General features: G+C 40.3%; 1 protein-coding gene across 1 annotated transcript in view; it reads left to right on the top strand.

Annotated features, from left to right (window-relative positions):
* Positions 1-12026, top strand: part of NIPAL1 (NIPA like domain containing 1) — a 31317-nt gene extending 19291 nt beyond the window's left edge. The window contains exons 5-6 of the mRNA XM_065405729.1: positions 752-912; positions 11395-12026. Coding sequence (XP_065261801.1) covers positions 752-912; positions 11395-12026 — 793 coding nt within the window. The remainder of the gene's footprint in view (positions 1-751; positions 913-11394) is intronic.
* The last annotated feature ends 10097 nt before the right edge of the window (positions 12027-22123 follow it).

Genomic DNA, 22123 nt, shown 5'->3' with positions numbered 1-22123 from the left:
GTAGATAAAATGATTTCTAGATGTATCTACATTTGAATACTGCACTCCATCACCGTGTTATCTGACTGCATATAAATCCCTAATCTCATATGAGAGAGTTGAAATGCTTATCTGTTTGTAAGCACTGGTATTTTGTATGTGTGATGTGTTAGATGCTAAAGTAGTATAATGATATTGTGCTGAAACAAAGCTAAATTTTAAAAAGTTGGCAGATGACTGGGGCACCAGTCTTGCTTGGATTACATGTGAAAATGACCTAGTTCTAACTCCAAATGGTTGCGGTCCAACAGGACTACATCCTGTCTCCTACTCTACAATCCTATGTTTTCCTTGCCACACTAGCTCCAGCTTTCTAAACCTGGGGGCCATTGATTCTTTAAGTCTTTTGTTCTGGGGCTTGTGTTTCAGTAGGGCTTGTCTCTGGTAATTCATAGGTAACCAAAAGGAAAAATGACTGGAAAAACTAGAGCTCTGCCTGACATTGTAGTTTATGGGGAAGGATGTGGAGGGAAGAGTCAAGGCCTGTTGGAAAGCCATAGAAAATGGGGCAAGATTTATCTGACCTTTTTAGAATTAAAAAAAGCTTTGGAAAAAGGTTGATGATTTGGCTGGTATTTATTTACTCTCAGCTGGTTTCTTTATCCCCAATTCAAAACTTTTTTTTTATTAGTATCACTATACATAAAAGCATTATTACTATATTATAAAATAATTTGTGCAGCTGAACCTATTACTTTTTTTTCATCCACAGTGCAATATTGTCTTCCTATTTTTTAAATGAAAAGCTGAATGTTCATGGGAAATTGGGCTGCATATTGAGCATTTTGGGGTCAACGGTGATGGTTATTCATGCCCCTGAAGAAGAGGAGGTCACTTCTTTAGATGAAATGGAAATAAAACTGAAAGATCCAGGTCTGTAACTTAAATCATCTGTCATTAATGAAAAAATGCCTCAATGTCTCTTACTTTCATAGATATGTCAGCTAGTACTAGACCTGTCCATAAGTGAATAATTGGAGGGTTTTACTGGGTTATATGTTACCACCACCATCATCCCATTCACTTTCACCTGAAGATGAAGTGGAATTTGATATCACTTTGGTGCTTTACTTTACTGTAGCATACCTTGAAGGCAAAAATCAGGCTGTGAATGTAAGCAAGCAAGACTTACTTGAAGCATCTTTACGCTAGTATTTAAAAAATAAACAAAGAAAAATCAGTATTTACAAGAAAGCACGGCTACTTTGAATGCTGTGTCTGTTATCACATGAAGACCATGATAATACAGGCAGCCCTCGACTTTACAACGTTCGACTTATGAACGGCACTTACAACATTTCTGAATTGACACCCTGATTTGACTTATGACAATTGGTTTCGACTTTACGATGCTTAGTCCTGCAATGGAGTGGATTGCGGTTCCAAGTTATGATGATTTGACTTATGATGTAATTTTCAGGAACCAATTGTGTCGAGGACTGCCTGTGGTTTGTATTCTGTACTTAATTTCTTATTCGTTGTGTGAACCATTTATGACAGCAGCCAGACTTCTGTTCTGTTAGTGCTATGCTGGCAGCAGGGGAGTTACTACTATAATTACTATCCTCGCATTATCTATTTAAACAGAATAGCTAATATTTATATATGCTTTCTTAAAAAAAAATTGGGAGCATTGGAAAGACTTGAAGGGTCTAGTGGTCAGTCTCCAAAGGCTCTTCACTCTCCCTATCCCCTTCACTAGCTTTCTTGTGCCCAGTCCCAGGCACCGGAGTCATTTTTGGGAGGTGGGGATGGGGAGGAATACTTGTCTTTTCTTTTCTCGTCTACCCCTCTCTGGTGAGAGACCATGAGAGAGAATCTAGGGAAGGGAGTGTGGTATTGGCATCTGTCCTGTCAATCAGTAATGCAGGATTTGAGAGTGGTGCTGTTTGTTCATGTGTCCCCACTCCTACCATTACCAGTGGGTTGTTCTAGTGCTGCTTCAGCATGCCCCATAACTGCTGAGCAGCTTCTCTGTTTAACAACTAAGCTGCCTCCTTTGCATTCCCTAATGTTGTTCCGCTGAGAAGTCCCTAGGGGACTGCCTCGCAGATGTCACAGCAAGGGTGGGTCTTATTCCTCTGTAGAGGGCTGGATGCTCCTGGTAGCCCATTATCCCCCTCATCCTATACTTCATCATTTTTTTTTTATTTTTTTTTACATAGACACATTTTTGGCCATGATTGACCTATGCAGAGTGCAAATCTACTCTGAATATGAATTAGGTAAAATTCACTCATATCTGCTCACTTGAGTAATAGAAACAAATATTTAGGCCCAGATTTTAAAAAATGGATGCCAAAAGCCAGGCACCTGGCTTGATTTTCAAAAGAACTAACTGCCCAGCAGTTTCCATTGATTTCAGTGGAGTAGTTGGGTGCTGGACCAACTTCAGACCAAAGGGAGCAATATCAGGCTTACATTGCTGATGGGCAGTTACTGGCCAGAACATCTCTTAGGTGGTTCAGGCACCACAGACACTGCAGCCTGTTCTATCACTATAGCAGGTAATGCACAGGCATCCAGCATCCAGTTGCCTAGTTTCTCCAGAGAAGTCTAGAATATGGTAGAGGATCTCCCGTTTGATGGACTGATGTTGTTCACAGAGAATATTGATGAATCATTGCATACCCTTAAAGACTCCAGGTCCACATTACGTTCGTTAGCCCTTTACATTCCTAGGAACAAAAGAAAATTCAGTAGATCGCAAATGGATGGGAGCTTTGAGCCAATGTAATTCTCTGCTTTTCAGAGACTGATTGAACCTTCAAGAAAGACATAGGTTCCAGAGAAAAAGATTCTCCAGCCCACCCGACACACGTTCGCAGCAGGCTTCATCTTCGAAGCACCAGTTTTGACAGGATAGTTGAGGATTCAGACCCTCCGCTCTCTTTAGCCTGTCAGCTGCAACATTTGCCCACTTCTCCACATTTGGAGACTAACTTTTCCATTTCTGACAAGCATAGGAACATACCACCTCAGATAGATGTGTGCTACACCATTCATTTTCCTTCCCTCCCTCCCTCCTTCTAATCTCTCTTTCCATCCCTCTTCAGGGACCCCTCTCGTGAGTTCTTACTAAGATAGGAAATACATTTATTTTTTCATCTAGGAGCAATAGAGCTGGTCCCCACTCAGCACAAGGGAAGGGACCTCTACTTGAGATACTTTTTTTTTTTTTTTTTTTTTTTGGCAAAAGGAAGGAGAGTGGAGACTAATCTTAGATTTAAGACTCCTGAACAAATCTCTGATGTCTCAAAAGTTCAGGATGGTGACTCTAACAGCTATAATTCCTTCTCTAAATTCAGGGGATTAGTTTTCAGCCCTTGACCTTCAAGACACATTTCCACATAGCAATACACACATCCCACAGAAGCTTCCTGCAATTTATCATAGCCCAGGATCATTTTTGGTACCAGATACTCCTGTTTGGTCTCTCCTCAGCTCCAAGAGTGTTTTCAAAGGTTTTGTCAGTAGTAGCTGCCTACCTATGTCATCAGTAGGGCCCTACCAAATTCATAGCCGTGAAAAATATGTCACGGACTGTGAAACGTGGTCTCCACTGTGAAATCTTATCTCTTGTGTACTTTTACCCTATAATATACACATTTCACAGGGGAGACCTGCATTTCTCAAACTGGGGGTCCCAACCCAAAGGGGGCTATGGCGGGTTGCAGGGTTATTGTAGGGGGGTCATGGTATTGCTACCCTTACTTCTGCACTGCCTTCAGAGCTGGGTGGCCAGAGAGTGGTGGCTGCTTGCCAAAGGCCCAGCTCTGCAGGCAGCAGCACAGACGTAAGGATAGCAATGCCATATCATGCAATCCTTACTTCTGCGTGGCTGTTCGTGGTGGTGCTGCCTTCCGAGCTGGGGTCCCAGCCAGCAGCTGCCACTTTCCGGCCACCCAGCTCTGAAGGCAGCGCCACCGCCAGCAGCAGTGCAGAAATAAGGGTGGCAATACCATGAACCCCCATCACTAACCTTGGGACACCCCAACTACCCCCTTTTGGGTCAGGACCCCTATAGTTACAACACTGAAATTTCAGATTTAAATAGCTGAAATCATGAATTTTTTTTTTTTTTAATCCTATGACTGTGAAATTGATCAAAATGCATTGTGGGTAGGGCCCTAGTCATCAGGTAATTGTAGTATTCCTGTACCTCAATGACAGGCTGGCTAAGGGTTGGTTGTAGCAGGAGGTGTTGACTACCCGACAGAAAGCACTTTCTCTGTTCTTAGACTTGAGTCTTCAGTTGAATGTGGGAAAATCCACACTGATTCCCATACAGAACATACAATTTATAGGGGCATCCCTGGATTTCTTGGCATCCAGAGCCTTTCTTCCCATGGACAGATTTATGACACTATCAACCTTGTCAGAACTATTCAAGGGAGCCCCCAGAGTTCAGTCAGAAACTGTCTTCAACTTGTAGGTCATATGGCAGCTTGCACATTTGTAATAGAACATGCTAGATGACACCTTCACTGTTTCCAGGGATGGCTCAGATCAGTTTACTTGCCAAACAGTCACAGCCTTGACAAAGAGGTGTCAGTGTCTCAACAGGCAAAACACTCTCTAGACTAGTGGAAGATTCATCGCAATGTAGGGATGGGAGTTCTTTTCCTCCAACTGATACCAATGGTAACCGTAACTACAGATCCATCTCTGTTAGGATGGGGAGCACATCTTGACACCCTAATGGTAAAGGGCAGATGGTTACCCCAAGAAACCACACTCCACATCAACCTGTTGGAGCTCAGAGCAGTCAGAAGTGCCTGCCTTCATTTTCTGCCTCTCATCAGACACTGGTCTGTCAGAGTCATGACAGACAATGTAGCCTGCCAGTTTTATATATATCATCAGGGAGAAGCAAGATCCCCTTCCACTGCACCAATGCAATAAGGTTATGGAACTGGTGTATAAAACATTGCATACGAATTTTGGCAATGTGTCTTCTGGGTAGGTAAAATGTCAGAGCTGACACTCTCAGTATGTTTTCCCAGATTACAAATGGAAGTTGGACTCCCAGATTCTTGCTGGCATATTTCAAACTTGGGGATTTCCAGAAGTGGACCTCTTTGCCACAGCTACACACACAAAATGCCATCGCGTCTGTCTGAGGTGGGGGAGGGGTCAGGTTTCCGTTCCTTGTGGGATCCCTTCCTCTTCACTCGTATGAAGAATCTGTTTTATGTGTTTCCCCTGATGCCTCTGATTCTCTGAAAAGTGAACAAACTCAGAGAGGAAAAGGCCAGAGTTATCCTACTAGCCCCAACATGGTTGAGGGAGGCATGATTTCCTTACCTGTTCAACCTAGCTCATTGTCCAGTGATAAATCTTCCAGTCACTCCTCAGGTCCTCTCCCAAGATGCCAGTCAACTGCTGCACCCCAATCTGAGCATGCTGTACCTCAAGACATGGCTCCTTGATTGTTTGTGGAGTTAGTCAGTCTGTTCTTCAGAAATACAGCAGATATTTCTAAAAAGTGGGAAAGATTCTACCAGTAACACTGCTCTACAGCCAAAATGCTTCTGAAATAATTGTAGTCAAACTTTACTAATTCTGGGTCACTGAGAATGAAAATGATGCTTAAAATTGTTGATTGGCTCTAGTTTTCAAGATATGCTATTGGGTCAGTATATACGACCCTTGACTTGGGAATGGCGGAGGATAAGTGAGTTATAAAGGGAAGGGATCTCAGTTTAAACCAGAAATGACTAAAATACATCTTTGACTGGATCTATGAATAAATCTATGACTGGGTTTGGACAGTACTTGCTTTTTAGGCAAAACAATGAATGATGCAATCTGAAGCTGGTATTGCGTCATACATGATATGAGTTGCATCATGTTATTCCTAGAAGTCATGGATGATGCAATCATAATGAAGCTTACATCACTCTGCTGAACAAATTGCCCTATATCAGCTCTAGAAATCATACAGTGTCATACTCTCTTATTTGTCAGTGTTTGATTTTGCAAAGGGACACATTTCTGTTTAGCCAAAGTGAGCAGAGATGCTTCGTACTTGTGTGAACAGTGCAGATAACTTCTGCTATGTTTGTGGTGAAGTGACTTTTGCATCACAAAAGTGTAGTATAACCATTATGGTTAAGAAAGCCTATCACCTTTATTTTGGCTGCAAAATTGGAGATCAGGACAAGAGGTGGGCCCCACACATATGCTGCAACACTTGTGCAACAAATCTTCGCCAGTGGTTGAACAGGAAAAGGAAATCTATGCCTTTTGCAGTGCCAATGATTTGGAGAGATCCAACAGATCATACCAGCAATTGTTACTTCTGCATGGTGCCTCCAGTTGGGAAAGGTGTGTCAAAGAAGAAAAAGTGGACTGTGCGTTATCCAAACATTCCATCAGCTATACGCCCAGTACCCCACAGAGAAGGACTGCCGGTTCCTGATGCACCAGAATCATTCTCACTTGAGTCAGACGTGGAAGAGGAAGAGGATGAAACTGATGGTTCAGGACCAGAAATGTCACAGGACCCACATTTTCTCCCATCTTCCTCCTCTGAACCACACCTCCTAACACAAGGTGAACTGAATGACCTTGTCAGGGATTTGGAACTACCCAAGAGTAAGGCAGAGCTGTTGGGCTCCAGACTACAGCAGTGGAATCTCCTGGCAGGTGATGTTAGGGTTTCCATGTTCCGTGACCGTCAAAAGGATCTTGTCCCATTCTTCTTCACGGAAGGTGATCTTGTAGCCTGCAACAACATCGATGGTGTGATGGCAGCCCTCAACATCGTTCACGATCCAGATGAGTGGAGACTGTTCATTGATTCATCGAAGACGAGTCTTAAAGCTGTTTTACTGCATAATGGCAATGTTTTGCCATCAATTCCAGTTGCTCATGCAGTCCATATGAAGGAAACCTATGACAACATGAAACAACTTTTGAGGTGCATAAACTATGACCAACATCAGTGGCAGCTTTGTGGCGATTTGAAGGTTGTTGCTCTCTTGCTTGGTCTGCAGACTGGATACACAAAGTACTGCTGTTTTCTCTGCGAATGGGATAGTCGTGCAAGAGATTCCCACTAAATCAAGAAAGATTGGCCACTCAGACAGTCATTGGAGCCGGGGAAGAAAAGTGTTCAGCATCCACCACTTGTTGAATCAAGGAAGATTTTGTTACCACCCTTACACATCAAGCTGGGTCTGATGAAGAACTTTGTCAAGGCCATTGACAAAACACAAGCAGCTTTCAAGTACCTCCGTGGAAAATTTCCAAGGTTAAGTGAAGCTAAGATAAAGGAAGGTGTCTTTGTTGGTCCTCAGATTCGTGAACTTCTTCGAGATGATGCATTTGACCATGCACTGCGTGGCAAGGAAAAGACGGCATGGAAAGCCTTCCAGTTAGTGGCAATACATTTTCTCGGAAACAACAAGGCAGACAACTACAGGTTGTTGGTGGAAAACCTCCTCAAGGCGTACAAAAGCCTTGGTTGCAACATGTCACTAAAGATACATTTTTTGCACTCTCATCTAGATTTTTTTCCACCGAACTGCAGAGCAGTGAGTGACGAGCACGGCGAGCGATTTCACCAGGACATTGCAACAATGGAGAAACGCTATCAGGGCAAATGGAGCCCATCAATGCTTGCAGACTATTGCTGGACAGTGACAAGAGATGCTCCATTTAATGAATACAAGAGACAAGCCAAGAAGCGCTGAGTAGACACTGAATAGGACTAAACTATGTACATAATAGTTTTTTGCCTTTTGTTTCATAATAAATTGTATTTTGCTGATTTTTAAAGTGTTACATAAACAGGACAGGTGAAATATTATCATGTAAAGCAACCATAAACACATGAAAAGACCTAGGTTTACAATTTATGATTAAAACTCTACTATCTACACAATATACATAGACATAAAATGTAAAAACTTAAATATCTTAGAAACAGTAGCCAATCAGTTGTTTTAATTGTCATATTTGAATTCAGCACATCAAAATACATAATAAATAGTACATTTTATCTCTGAAGCAGACGACTTCTCAAAAATTGTAGACCAGTGTAATACTTACTTTGTATAGAAGAAATGGAGATTTCTTCACTGATGCAAACTCCAGAAAGCTGTTCCTGAATCTGCCTCTCTTCCACTTGTCCTGGATTACCTGCTGCAACTAAAGAAAACAGGACTGTCAGTGCTCTTAATGTTTATTTGGCCACCTTAACAGATTTTCATACCACAATTCTGTAGTGGTTTGTTCACATTACAACTGTAAGGTTCATGAAAGGTCTGGGAAATCTGTTCCCACAAGTGACACTTCCTGCCCCAGTCTGAAACCTTAATTTGGTTCTTAAAAATCTCATGAAATCTCCTTTTGAGCTGATGGCAACTTGCTCCTTACTGAATTTGTCTGTGACAATAGCCTTCTTAGTGGCTATTACATCAGCCTGCAGAGTCAGAGAAATTGGGGGGCCTTAAGGTCAGACCCTTCTTTCACAATATTCTACAGGGACAAAGTTTCTTTATGACAACATCTCAGGTTCCTTCAAGTGTCTTTTATTCAAAGACTAATGAAATGAGTTTCTGGGTATTTGATTATTGCTTGTTTACAGTGTTGCCAGCATTCCACCGCCTTCTGGTGTGTCATCTCACTCTACCAGGTCTATGGCTCCACTGAAAAGTGTCCCAGTATCTGAAATCTGCAGAACTGTTACATGGTCCTTGGAACATATCTTTTCCAGGCATTATGCCTTGGTCCGATGCCTCTAGATCTGATGTGACAGTGCATTTCTTTCCTCCATTCTGGACTCAATTCTGAAGCTCTCTCCTCCTTGTGGGGTTACTGCTTGGGGATGACCTGAAATGAGATAACCATTGGGATGCTACTCAATGAAAAGAGAGCAATTGCTCCTTGTGCAATAATTGTAGTTCTTCGAGATATGTGTCCCTATGGGTGCTCCACTTTCATCCTCCTTGCCCTGAGATTCAGTGGTGGTAAAGGGCAGTGTGCCTGCGCAGCCTGTATTAGCCTTGGTGTCAGACGCAAGGCTATCAGCAGTGCATGCAGAGGCCAAACTGATACTGCTAATGGAAAATCTCTAATCAAAGGCCTGTGTGGTACTTGTGCGACTGAAGTGGAGCACTCACAGGGGGACCCATCTTGAAGAACTAAGTTACTGCACAGGGTGAGTAACACTTTATTAGTCCCTAAGTGCATGACCTTGCACTTTGTGCTATTACATTTCATCCCATTTCTATTACTTCAGTCCCAAGATCATCCAGTTCTTCCTGAATAGTATTCCAATCCTCCTCTATCTTGATGATGTCTCCCAACTTTGTGTCAACAGCAAATTTCATTAGCACACACCTACTTTTTGTGCCAAGGTCATTTAATGAAAATATTAATAAGATCAGTCCCAAGACTGATCCTTGAGGAACTGCATTAGTAACTTCCCTCCAGCCCAGTAGTTCTCTTTTTAGCACAATCTGTTGTGATGTTCCCTTTAGCCAGTTTCTTACACACCTTACAATTCTTGAACTGATCCCCAACTTCTCTACCGTAACTAATAATATGTTGTGTGGTGCCATGTCAAATGCTTTGCTGAAGTCTTGATAGATTAGATCTAATCCATTTCCCTTGTCTAAAAAATCAATTATTTTATCAAAGAAAGAAATCCGGTAAGTCTGGCACAATCTACCTTTGGTAAACTAATGTTGCATTTTATTCAATTTTTTTTTTCCCTTTACCTTCATATCTTATTTTTCTTTTCTTCAAAATTTGTTCTGAAGCTTGGCATACTACTCAGGTCTGTAGTTGCCTGGATCACTTTTTTCCTTTTCTTAAATATAGGTACTACATTTGTTGTTCTCCAATCATATGGTATTACCCTTGATTTTATAGGTCTATTAAAAATCTTTGCTACCAGACTTGTAATTTCATGTGCCTGTTGTTTTAGTATCCTATGTTAGAGATTATACACTTCTCTTGACTTGAGCACAATTTGTCACTTCCAGGACACCGATACTTCCGGGACTGACCGCACTGGCCAAGAGACCCCCCAAAGCGCGGGGCCTGGAGAGGTTGTGTGTGCCTAGGAGCCCTGCGGCCTGCCCGGTAGATTTAAAAGGGCCCAGGGCTCCTGGCTGCCGCTACCAAGGCACGTGATCATTCCCCTCTATTCAGCATTGGTGAGGACTCATCTGGAGTACTGTGTCCAGTTTTGGGCCCCACACTACAAGAAGGATGTGGAAAAATTGGAAAGAATCCAACGGAGGGCAACAAAAATGATTAGGGGGCTGGAGCACATGACTTTTGAGGAGAGGCTGAGGGAACTGGGATTATTTAATCTGCAGAAGAGAAGAATGAGGGGGGATTTGATAGCTGCTTTCAACTTCCTGAAAGGGGGTTCGAAAGAGGATGGATCTAGATTATCAGTGGTAGCAGATGACAGAACAAGGAGTAATGGTCTTAAGTTGCAGTTGGGGAGGTTTAGGTTGGATATTAGGAAAAACTTTTTCACTAGGAGGGTGGTGAAGCACTGGAATGGGTTACCTAGGTGGGTGGTGGAATCTCCTTCCTTAGAGGTTTTTAAAGTCAGGCTTGACAAAGCCCTGGCTGGGATGATTTAGTTGGGGATTGGTCCTGCTTTGAGCAGGGGGTTGGACTAGATGATCTCTTGAGGTCCCTTCCAACCCTGATATTCTATGATTCTAACTCTCCAAAATTTGTGGCACTAGGACTAGCATCTAGACTGAGTGGAGGTATTTTGGAATAATAAATACTATATAATAAGCACAAGAAGTAGCTATCAGAACCCTGTTATATTCAAGCACCGCTGTGAAAAAGAGTAGGAGGACTTGACAGATTATAGTGTTGAAAGAAGGATTGCCCAGAGTGAGAGGTTGAAAAACTGAGACTATCAAGGCCAACCAAAAGTAATGAATTTGCTTCAGTGAAGTGAGCATCCCTTGGTTAGGCTAATGCAATGGAACCACCCATGGGGGCTGAGAAAGAGCACCAGTATCATTTTTATAGGGTGTGTGTGTGTGTGTGTGTGTAAGCCTGATATAGTTCATTAGTTGTCTTTTAAATGGGCAAGTAAATGCATAACTTCATTTACAAATATAATACTTAATGCCTTCATGTAAGCATAAAGCAGGTTAGATTCTTATACCTAAATACTGGGCTAATTTCACTGTTTGAGTAAGTGGGTGCAACTCTATTGATTGCAGTGAAATTGTGCCACATGAATTTGTGCCAATGTTTATATTGCAGTTAGAAAAGCTATCTAACTTTTTGTACCTGACTGAATCTGATTTGAAACTGTACCTCATTCATTGTGTGTAACTTCTTTTTCTCCTTCCCAAACAGTGTTTATTGCATTTGCTGTGGTTATAACTGTGGTCTCCCTGGTGCTGATCTTTGTTGTGGCTCCAAGGAAAGGTCAGACGAATATACTGGTCTACATATCAATTTGTTCAGTGATTGGTGCCTTCTCTGTCTCATCTGTCAAGGGCCTCGGCATTGCCATTAAAGAAATACTGGAGCAGAAGCCAGTTTACCAACATCCGCTGGTTTATATTTTGGTGGGGACTTTAGTGCTGTCAGTCAGCACTCAGATCAACTATCTTAACAAAGCATTGGACATGTTTAATACATCTCTCGTGACACCTATTTATTATGTGTGTTTCACTACTACAGTTGTTACATGTTCCATCATCCTGTTTAAAGAATGGAATAGCATGGACCTGGGTGATATCATTGGCAGCCTCAGTGGATTCTTCACCATAATCATAGGCATTTTTCTTTTGCATGCTTTTAAAAGTACTAATATCACCCTGAAGCAATTGACATCCACAGCTATAAAAGAACCCTCATTGCCTCTGCATGGATATGATGCTCATCATTCTTTACTGGAGAACATGGAGAGCCCAACCTTGGCATATGAGGAGGACAATCCTTTGTTCAGACGAGGAAATGCACAGGGAGCTATTTGCCATTAAAATTTTGAAATGCAAACTAGATCCACCTACATCAATCAAAACTGGCTTTGCTTTTTTCCTGGGAGGAAAAAAACATTTATGAAGTGAGATAAATGTTGGTAACAACACTGTGTGCTTGGAGAAATAGATAAGTCACTGTGATGTTAGTTATTGATTACATACAACAGTTTTCCATTCAACGCCACGAATAGAAACCTGGCATTAAGACTGTTTTTCATTGCCCATATTTCTGACGGTATATGAGTTTCCTCAGTCTCCTTATTGTGGTTTTGTCAATTGAAAGACTTCCTTTTTCGGCTGAAGAATTGCAATATGTGCAATATATATTGATAAAGTGCAATTTTCCTTCATGATATGGGGTAGTAAACAATTTATTAAGTGACAGGCACTTTATAAGTATTTTAATAAAGGCATTACTAGAAGAATATGATGACCATTTCAAAGATTGAAATGCTTAATATATTGTCAAGGTTAATGCATATATAACATTCAACTTTGAAGGCTATCAATTAGCAGATGTCCTGAAGAAAACACAGCCTTCTCCCATTAACAGTTCTATACTAAAACGTAATTTGTTTAAATGAGAACTTCATTTGTCAGTATTGAGCCCAGTACAGATATTTTGAAACTTATAAAAAGCATACTTTTGTAGCAGTTTTCTGATATCTTGTCTCTTCAAGATTTTTCTTTTTTCCTTTGTTAGTTCCTGTTTCTTGATGTTAAAGTCCAGTTCTTCTGAGTCTGGATGTTTTTCTATATAAAAGCTATTCATGGAGTTTTAAACTATTTCTAATGCACTATAGTGCTGACTGTGTATTAGGCAAAGGGAATACTATAATTTACCTTTACTGTATTGAGTGATCAAGAAGGATCAAATCATTGCATTAAGTGATTTGTCTAGCCCTTATTTTCTACAGCTACTTAGTATTTGCCTCACAAATGTGTTAACTTCTTTAAAACTGTGTCTTGATGGCCTATTGCCTATGTTGTGAGAACCTCTAGGTCACAGTGTTGACCATGAAACCTATAAAAGATAGCTAATCTATGCACAGATGCTATTTTATTGCACAATTTCTATTTAACTTATTTGACACCTCTTTTCCTGCCATATTTTGAGCCAGAAAGTGACTTCAGCTGTCAAATATGTAGGTCCAATAGACTAATATGGTCAGTTCTATAGCTTCTCCTCAGCACAGCATCACCACACAGCATGGCTCCCTTACTGAATTCCAAGCCTCTTCAGCAGGAGGTGATTTTAGGACTTAATCAATTCATGTTCCTGGCTCAAAAGGGATGTGCCAAACATGACTGTGTGTAACAAGGAAACACAAACAAATCTTTTGCAATTTAGGGAATGAAATGTTGCTCTTTCTACTTTTATAAAGTAAGCCAGTGCTGTGAAGTGCACTTTAGTTTAGATGCATAAAAAAGTTGCTTTACTAACTTTGAAGAGTTCCTGACAAGAGGAAAATGGACTGCAATGTTTCACAAGTATTTGTATATCTGCATAACTTAAGGTTGTGTATTTTATTTATTTTTGGGAGGTATTCTTAATGTGTCTTATTTGCTAATGATGATCATTTCCCCTTATTATAACAATGTTTTGGAAACCACCAAAAACCAGACTAATAATGGTGTTCAGAACACTAGTTTAAAACCATTTTAATCCCAAGTTTTAAACTAAATATACCTTTTAGCTTGGTTATGAGGGTAGTTGGCACACATTGACACAAACTCTATCAGTTATAGCAATCATTTGCAGATTGCCTTTAAACCATCCACCTGTGAAATACTAGTTTGACTGAAGTGGTTTGTCTAGCTGTACTCCTCAGTAAGGTAAATACAGTATTACAGGAAATGTTGCTATCATAAGATCCTTTCTTGATTAAGAGTTCAAGAGCATAGCCTGTTATGACTTCTTTTGAGAAGCATATGGAATAATGCTGGAATAGTTGCAGCAATGTTGCATGCAACAGGAAGAGACTTACAAAAATTCTTCTCACTTTTTAAATACGAGTGTTCATATAGCTTTAGATGTTCTTCAGACATTCCCAGTAATGAGCTCTACAGGGATTGTACAGCTATACAGAGACTATTTGGGGTTTTATTAGTCAGGTGTGTAAGATCAAATTGTTCAGCACAAAAAGTGGGTAATATATGTTACTGTAAATGTACACCATTAACTTTAGAGAGTTTGGCCTTTTAATAAAAACTTGATTGCTTCTCAGTGGAAATTAATTATGCTGGTTACAGTGTAACATTTAGGACAAAGTTGTATTTTTTTTTAAGGAAGTCTATTGGCATGTGGCTTGCCTATGTTTTCATGTATAACTGTCATAGTTGTAGGCACAAATGGTTATTTGCATGAACAAATGCCCAGTTAGATATGTCTGTATATGTATTACTATTTTTTAAATGAACTCATACTTGTACATTTTTGCATATGCACATGGGCTACCTATTTTTAAACCTGGCTCTGACAAAATCTGCTTGGTTGTAATAAGTATGAAAGACGTCTTTCCTGATGAGCCTCTTAGTTTGTATTCATACAATGTTAACTTCCATAAAGAAAAATGGACGTAAAACTTTTTTCCTAAAGTATCAAAACCCCATAGTTAATGCTTATTTTCATTATGTCCAAGAACACTCTAGAATGTCAATAAAGGAAATAATTCTTTTTATTCTGAGATTTGATTCTTACAATATTTTTGAATGAATTACTTAACTATAAGAGATTTTATATTTTTGTTGGAAATGTTTATATTTAGTGATTGCTTCCCTTGAAGGGTTTTAAAGTTTTAATTTGAGTATAAAGATATTCCACTGTTTTGTCTTGTAATAAAAAGTATATATTAATTATGTGCTAGATAATGTTTTCTTTAAGAGAAAATGCAGTAAAAATGTTTTGCAGCAAGGCACGTGTATAGTTTGGTAGGTTTTTTTTGTTTGTTTGTTTGTTTTGTTAAAGGAACTTTCTTTCATCTTGTTTCTCATAGACAAGACAGCCAAAGTAAGATTATATTTTATATTTATTTATTTGGGAACCATTTATGTGGTAAGGGAGGTTGGTGTATAGGTGTAGGGATGAGGACAGTTCCAAGTTTTAAGGGAGCAACATGGTATAAGGGGTGGAGAGAAAACGCCAAAGAAGGTATTGAAACTGCTTTCAGCACCAGATTAGACAGAGAGTTAGAAAATGAGACCAGGTCTGAGAAATGCTGTGGATGAGATAGGGGTTTACTGTGGACTTTACACAGCAGAAGACCAACGGTTGAAAGAGATTGAATGATACAGAAGATGATGGACCAAAACAGGATAGAAACAGGACCAGATCACATCCCCAGACATCCACACATAGAGGGTTACCTCCTCCTGTGTGTGGAGGTGGGGTCTCAGTTGCTTCCTTGGCACCGTATTCAGACTGTACATACACTCCATTCTGTGACGTCCTCTCTTCTTGGTCTGCAGTAGAAATAAAATAGAAATTCATGAGGTGGTAGCAATTACCATCCATTCTTTAACTCTGCAACTTGCTTGCTGCAATGGCATTAAGGGAATGGAATCTCTGCTCTTAGTACTACAAGATAGGCAAATAATACTACAAAAAGGACTGTATTCACAGAAGATGGCCTCAAATATTTCTTCTTTTAGTAACTTGATTTATTGGTGATGGTGAAGAAGGCCAAATATGCTCTGCGAGGAAAGCAAGCTAGCTATTAGACAAACTGATACTTATATTTAGCAAGCTAATGCTATAAAATTCTATAATGCTATGGGGATAATTTAGGGGTGGGGAGGTGGCATGAGTGGGAAAGAGAAAAACAAAGCATGTCTAAACAGCATATTGGCTAATGACCTGAGGAGGGTATGCGGAGGTACAATGCCTTTAACTAAGCAGCAAATCTCAGATGATCCCTGTTAGGTCAAGGTAATTTTGTTGACGTTATTTTATCATTTGCATGGAAAACATCTGAAAACTTAGCTGAGCAAAACACTAGAAATGCACCATGGGGAACAACCCAACATTAGCAGGATATGGACTAGTGCAGTGGTTCTCAAACTTTTGTGCTGATGACCCCTTTCACATAGCACGCCTCTGAGTGCGACCTCCCCTTATAAATTAAAAACACATTTTTATACAGCCGCCCCCCCCGACTTACGCAATCGTTCCGTTCCTGAAAGCCTTGCGTAACTCGAATTTTGCATAAGTCGGAAATGTATACCTGTATGTTACGCAAAAATTTCTGCAATTCGAAAATCCTATTTCTGACTTATGGAACTTTTTCCGTAAGTGTGAATTTGCTCAAGTCAGGTCTTGTGTAACCCGAGGAGCCTCTGTATATTTAACACCATTATAAACGCTGGAGGAAAAACGGGGTTTGGGCTGGAGGCTGACAGCTCATGACCCCCCATGTAATAACTTTGTGACCCCCTGAGGGGTCCTGACCCCCAGTTTGAGAACCCCTGGACTAATGAGATGATCTAATAGGTCTTTCCCACCTCTGGCTTCTGTGATTCTTCTTTCCTGAGTTTTAAGTTGTTTTTCCTCAAATACCTAATACAATAAACATGAGAATGCTATTTATAAAGTAACATGAAGTGTTTTTGAGTGGGATTAAAGAGTTTAAAAGGTGATATATTGGTTTGTGTCAGAATTTGAAAGGAGCCAGATATCACCTAGCTGTAAGCTAATCTGTATACAAGATATTCATAGTGCAATACAGTGCCAGGGTGCCAAATGCCAATTAACTAGTAAATTATATATCCAGCTAGTGAATGATAGTGCAGACTTTGTTATTATTGACATAAAACTTGTTAGCTAAATATAACATATTTCATGATAAACATATCGGGTAAAATTTTCAAAAACACCTAACTGGCACAGGGGCCTAAGTTTGGCTCCTAGGTCAGTTAGGCACTTTTGAAAATTTTATACATTATGGTTTAGTGCATTGCGTTGGGATTCACAGTAACTAATGTTTAAAGGATCTAAAGCTACAAGGAAAATATACCCCTCTAGTTGATTATAGACTTTTTGAGGGAGCTCAGATGTGTCAGACAGCACTGAGTAGAGATTGATTAGATCCATGTAAATCAAAATGATAAAATATAACAAAATAGGGAAAATCAAATGTTAACATAAATTCTTGGTAATATTAGGAACTCGCTATGTCCTGTATGCTAAAGTTAACTAAATAATTTAGTCATCTGAGGCATGCAGTCTAATAGTAAGCTGCATCTGCCTTGTCAGAAAATAATGTCTAATGATTTGATTTTTGTCACGTAGATTCAATTTACTCTCTAAAATACTTTTCACTTGTTACCAGGCAACTATGAAAATACTGTACATATAAATATTATATATTTACAACTGAGATATATTTTTCAATAGTAACTTTAAATGTGCTTATTTTTCCAGCAAAGCCAACATAAAACTTACATCCAAAATATTAGTACGCCTCCTATGTCCTCCTACCAGCCCTTTACTCATACTGTGAGTAATGCTAAATGGTTGAGTGTTCTTGTTTTGTAATTAGGCATTCTGTACATAGAAAAAATGAGATCTTTATTCACCCACACAACAGGGCTTGCAATATAGACTTCAGTTTTCTGTTTTCCAAGAGCACCGTAGAGCTGATCTTTCTGTTAGTACCTGTTAGTAAATAGTAATACCTTTAAGTCTTTCTTTCTGTATATTTGATTAATTTATATGTATTAACTATTCTTTAGAATCTTTATCTTCAACAAAGAATATGTCTGAAGTCTAAGGCCCAAAACACTGGTCTTGACCAATGTGTAACCCTTTTCAGGAATTTATTCATTATGCTGTATTTAATAACTCTAAGGCACCTTCATGTCTGTAAAATTCTAGATATTCTTGGAAACCATCTCCTTAACATATATATAAAATGCTAACATTAGCATATATAGACTAGGGAAACGAATAAGAGATTATTGTTATAGCCGATGTTTTCTGTTGGGGAAGTCAACATGGAAGAATGATTGTGGGGTAAGAAAGACCCACTGAGGGATATTAACTTGAAGAATTGTTAGTCCTGTCAGCTGTAAATAATCATGCCTTCTCACGTGAGTCAGGTAAACTGAGACTGTATAGAAATGACATTACAACACATGTTTCTGGGAGAATATTCTTGGCAACTAGGTTTCCTTTGTCTGAAACCCTCTATAAAGATAGTGATATGAAAACTTAGGTTGAGGGGAATGAAAACTGCACATCCCTTCCAGATGCACATATCCAGCTCTTAGTCTGACAACAAAGGGTGGTAATGTATCTATTTCTATATTCTGTATAGTGCTGTCCTGGTCTCTGATTAATAATCTTAGATTAAATAATTTCAATTGAGCCTGTTATTTTGACAATCTCGAGTCATTAACTCAGACACGCAACACATTCGAAGATGGTCAATAGGAGTTGAGGTCACTCAACACCTTCCAGGATCAGGGCAATATATATTCATTCTAAAAAGAGAGGATTAAAAAACTTGATCTCTCCTTCACCTGCCTATTACTTTTAATTTTAAAGTTCACTAAGTATATGTTCTACAGTTTTTTATAAATCTTACCATAAAACTTGCTGATAAAACAGTTGGATATTGCTTTTGTATATTATCCAAGGGCACTTTAATTACACTTTGTAGTACAAGGACTAGGAAAGAGCATTTCTTCTGCTTAACTTTACGCAATACAAAATATTGAGAATGATGAATCAGATTCATCAGCCTGCTTTGCTAAATATGCAATGAAGTATTATGATTCAGAATGAGGCAACAACTTACTTTTTATTAGTACATACTGTAAAACTTGCTTCAGTAAGTTATCATTCTATCATGCCAGGCTGGCTACTGCCTTTTATATTGTTACAATAACATTCACCAGCACAAGGAGACACAGATGGCATGGTGATGTGGCCCATGTAAAGACAGGATATGTATGGTTCCACTGACACACAGAATGAACACTGGTTAAATAACCACAAACGAAAGGTAAATGGCATTGTACACCTTTACCCTGATATAACGTTGTCCTCGGGAGCCAAAAAATCTTACCGCGTTATAGGTGAAACTGCATTATATTGAACTTGCTTTGATCTGCCGGAGCGCGCAGCCCCGCCCCCCCCCCCCGGAGTGCTGCTTTACCGCGTTATATCCGAATCCGTGTTATATTGGGTCGCGTTATATCGGGGTAGAGGTGTATCATGTTTGTGGGATGCATCTAGTGGGGGAGAGACATGTTAATCAAATTTGCAGATTATACTAAATGGAAGTTACTTCAAACATACATACAGGCCACACACACACACACCCTTTTTTTTTAATTTTACCCTGAAAACTATGTGGTAAGCAACATATGTGGGATGGTGATTACAGATAAGTAACAAGGCGAGGTCCCTCACCCAAAGATCTTACAGTCTAAATCAAATGGATATTTGACAGACAATGAGGAGGAGAGAGACAACAGAAAACCAAGAGGGAAGGAAAAACTGCTTTTGTTGGTAACATTGTTTACATGTAGAGCTGGGTTTTGAAGCTTTTCTTCTTACAGGTAAATTGTGGATGAAGATAACATAAGAGTGGCCAGACTGGGTCAGACCAAAAGTCCATCTAGCCCAGTATCCTGTCTTCTGACAGTGGCCAATGCCAGGTGCCCCAGAAGGAATGCACAGAACAGGTTATCATCAAGTGATCCATCCTCTGTCACCCACTCCCAGCTTCTGGCAAAGAGAGGCTAGGGATACCATAGTTGCTTTGCAATTCCCCCCCCCCCCCCTTTAATATACTCATGGGTAAGAGAAGAAGTAGAATATTGTAACAAGTAATGATCAGAAGCTGAAAGAAATGAGTTGGAAGGGAGAGAGAGGATGGCACTTGATGAAAAGGACGGGTTTAGTTTATTCCAAGCATAGAGTGCAATGTGGAAAAGGCACAAAGTCATGAGCACAAGGAGGATATTAATGGGGCAGACTGGTGAGAGAAGCAGATGGAGCATATAACACAAGAATAAAGCTAGAAGGATCCAAGATCTGATGTGTAGGTTGAAGTGGAGCTGTGTGAAGCCTTGATAATAAGGAGCTTGAACTTAATATGGAAGAAGTCAGGAAAGGGACTCCTAGAAAGGAATGACATGGTCTGAACCGAGAGAGAGAGAGAGAGAAACAGATGTCCAGTGAAGACAGGAATAATACCTAATATCCTGGGAAAAGTTTAGAAACATAGGCAGGCAATGACAAAAGGAGATTCCACTTGGGAAAATGCTTTGTGTGTATTTAGAGTAATATCTGCTCTCTTTCATGACAAAAATAACACTACTTTCTCTGAGTGATTGCTGCGGGGTGTTGGAAGATGCTCAATAGTTTGAAATCTTAGAACATGTGATGTGAGAACCTGATTAGTAGGTAGAGTCTAGGTGAGGCAGTCAAAGATGCATTATCTATGCAGGTTGTGTGTGTACATTATTCATTATAGCCAGATCAGAATTTCAACTGTGTGATTTGCTAATGGTTGTGAAATTAATCTCTCTAAAAACAACAAAAAGAATAATTCTATTAGTTAGTTTAGGCTCTATATGAAACTGAAAAAAATCCCTCTGAAGGGTCAGATTCTTCCAAATTTATGCATGTTGAGTAATATCTTATGCTGTGAGACGTCTCATTGAAGAAAATGGGATGAGTTACTAAGGTACTACTCAACATGAATATGGGTTGCACAATCAGACCCTACATACTAGTTTCCCCATGAGGTCCTAACTATTTCAAGAGCTTTTTCTGGCTGGGACAGTGAAGGTGAAGGATTAAAGGCCAGAGCAACAAGAAGTGCTGAAAGAATTGGACTCTACAGGAATGTGATAGTCATTTGGGGTAGGAGAGTAAAAATAATAATAGTCTGAATTACTGCAACATCCTTCTGAGTGGCCTTCATACATGCAGTTGTGCCCACTCAGAATGCAGCTGCAAAGATCATTCTCATCTTTGAGTGATTGCACATGTGCATTCCATTCTTGGAATCTGTGCACCCAGCACACAACTGATGGAAACTTTTTCCCTCAGCAGTACCCGTTGGATGGCTTGAGTGCCCCCTGCTGCCCTGCACCAGTGCATGAAGGTATAAAGCACAGAGCTGGCCCAGACCCCCTCTGTTCCTTCTTACTGCCCAGGACAGTCACTGGAACCTCTGTCAATTGCTAGAGCAGTTTTCTCTCAGCCTTTGTGTACACAGTCTAGTTGTAGGCTAGTTAGTTTTAGTAGGTAAAATCAAAACTTTTTTGTTTTTTCCTATTTTGGGGTTCTGTTGCCCATTCTAAGGCATGCCTGGATCACTGGTCTTCAAACCATGTGCTTCCTACTCAAACCCTATGCCTGTGAGCCACCCACATGGCAGTTATTTTAAGTGCCTAGGCACGGCACACATGAAGGACCAGTGCCAGATTTGTTGGGACTTCAAGTCCAGGATGAAAAAAGATAGGCTGAAGTTCCTGCTAATGGAAGCAGTGCTGAGAGCACCCTCAGAATTGTCCTGGTCCGAGTTGGGGCCGAGTGCTGCAGTTTCAATCAGAAGTGTGGCTTGAAGACTGTTGGGAGTCCCAGCTCTGGTTACCCTCGCCTGTGCTGAGGAAGTAGCATAAGCCTTCTACAAAGGCACCAACAAGAGGAAGATCTCCACCCCAGAAGTCAGGAAAGGTGGGAAAGGGGAGTTAAGTAGAGTGTAACCGAAATCGAGGCACTCCTCCAAATTAGTGTCTAAGACAGCACTATTGACTCCAGTGCCAAAACAGGCATCATTGAGTCTGGTTCCAGAAATGGAACTGTCAATGTCAGTGGCTCTGCATCAGATACAATTTTGGTGCAACTATGCCAGAAGCGTTTATAGTGGCAAGGAATTTACTCTGTTTGTCAGTGCCAGTATCGCTAATCGTACAGGAATTGGCTCCCTTGGTACTGTCAACACCAACACTCGGGCGGCTCTATGTATTTTGCCGCCCCAAGCACGGCAGTCAGGCAGTTTTCAGCGGCATGCCTGCGGGAGGTCCGCTGGTAACACGGATTCAGCAGCGTGCCTGCGGGAGGTCCGCCGGTCCCGCGC

This window comes from Emys orbicularis, chromosome 5 (assembly GCF_028017835.1).
Source record: "Emys orbicularis isolate rEmyOrb1 chromosome 5, rEmyOrb1.hap1, whole genome shotgun sequence".
In the NCBI taxonomy this organism is placed as follows: Eukaryota; Metazoa; Chordata; order Testudines; family Emydidae; genus Emys; species Emys orbicularis.
This window is presented reverse-complemented; position numbering and strand designations above follow the sequence as displayed.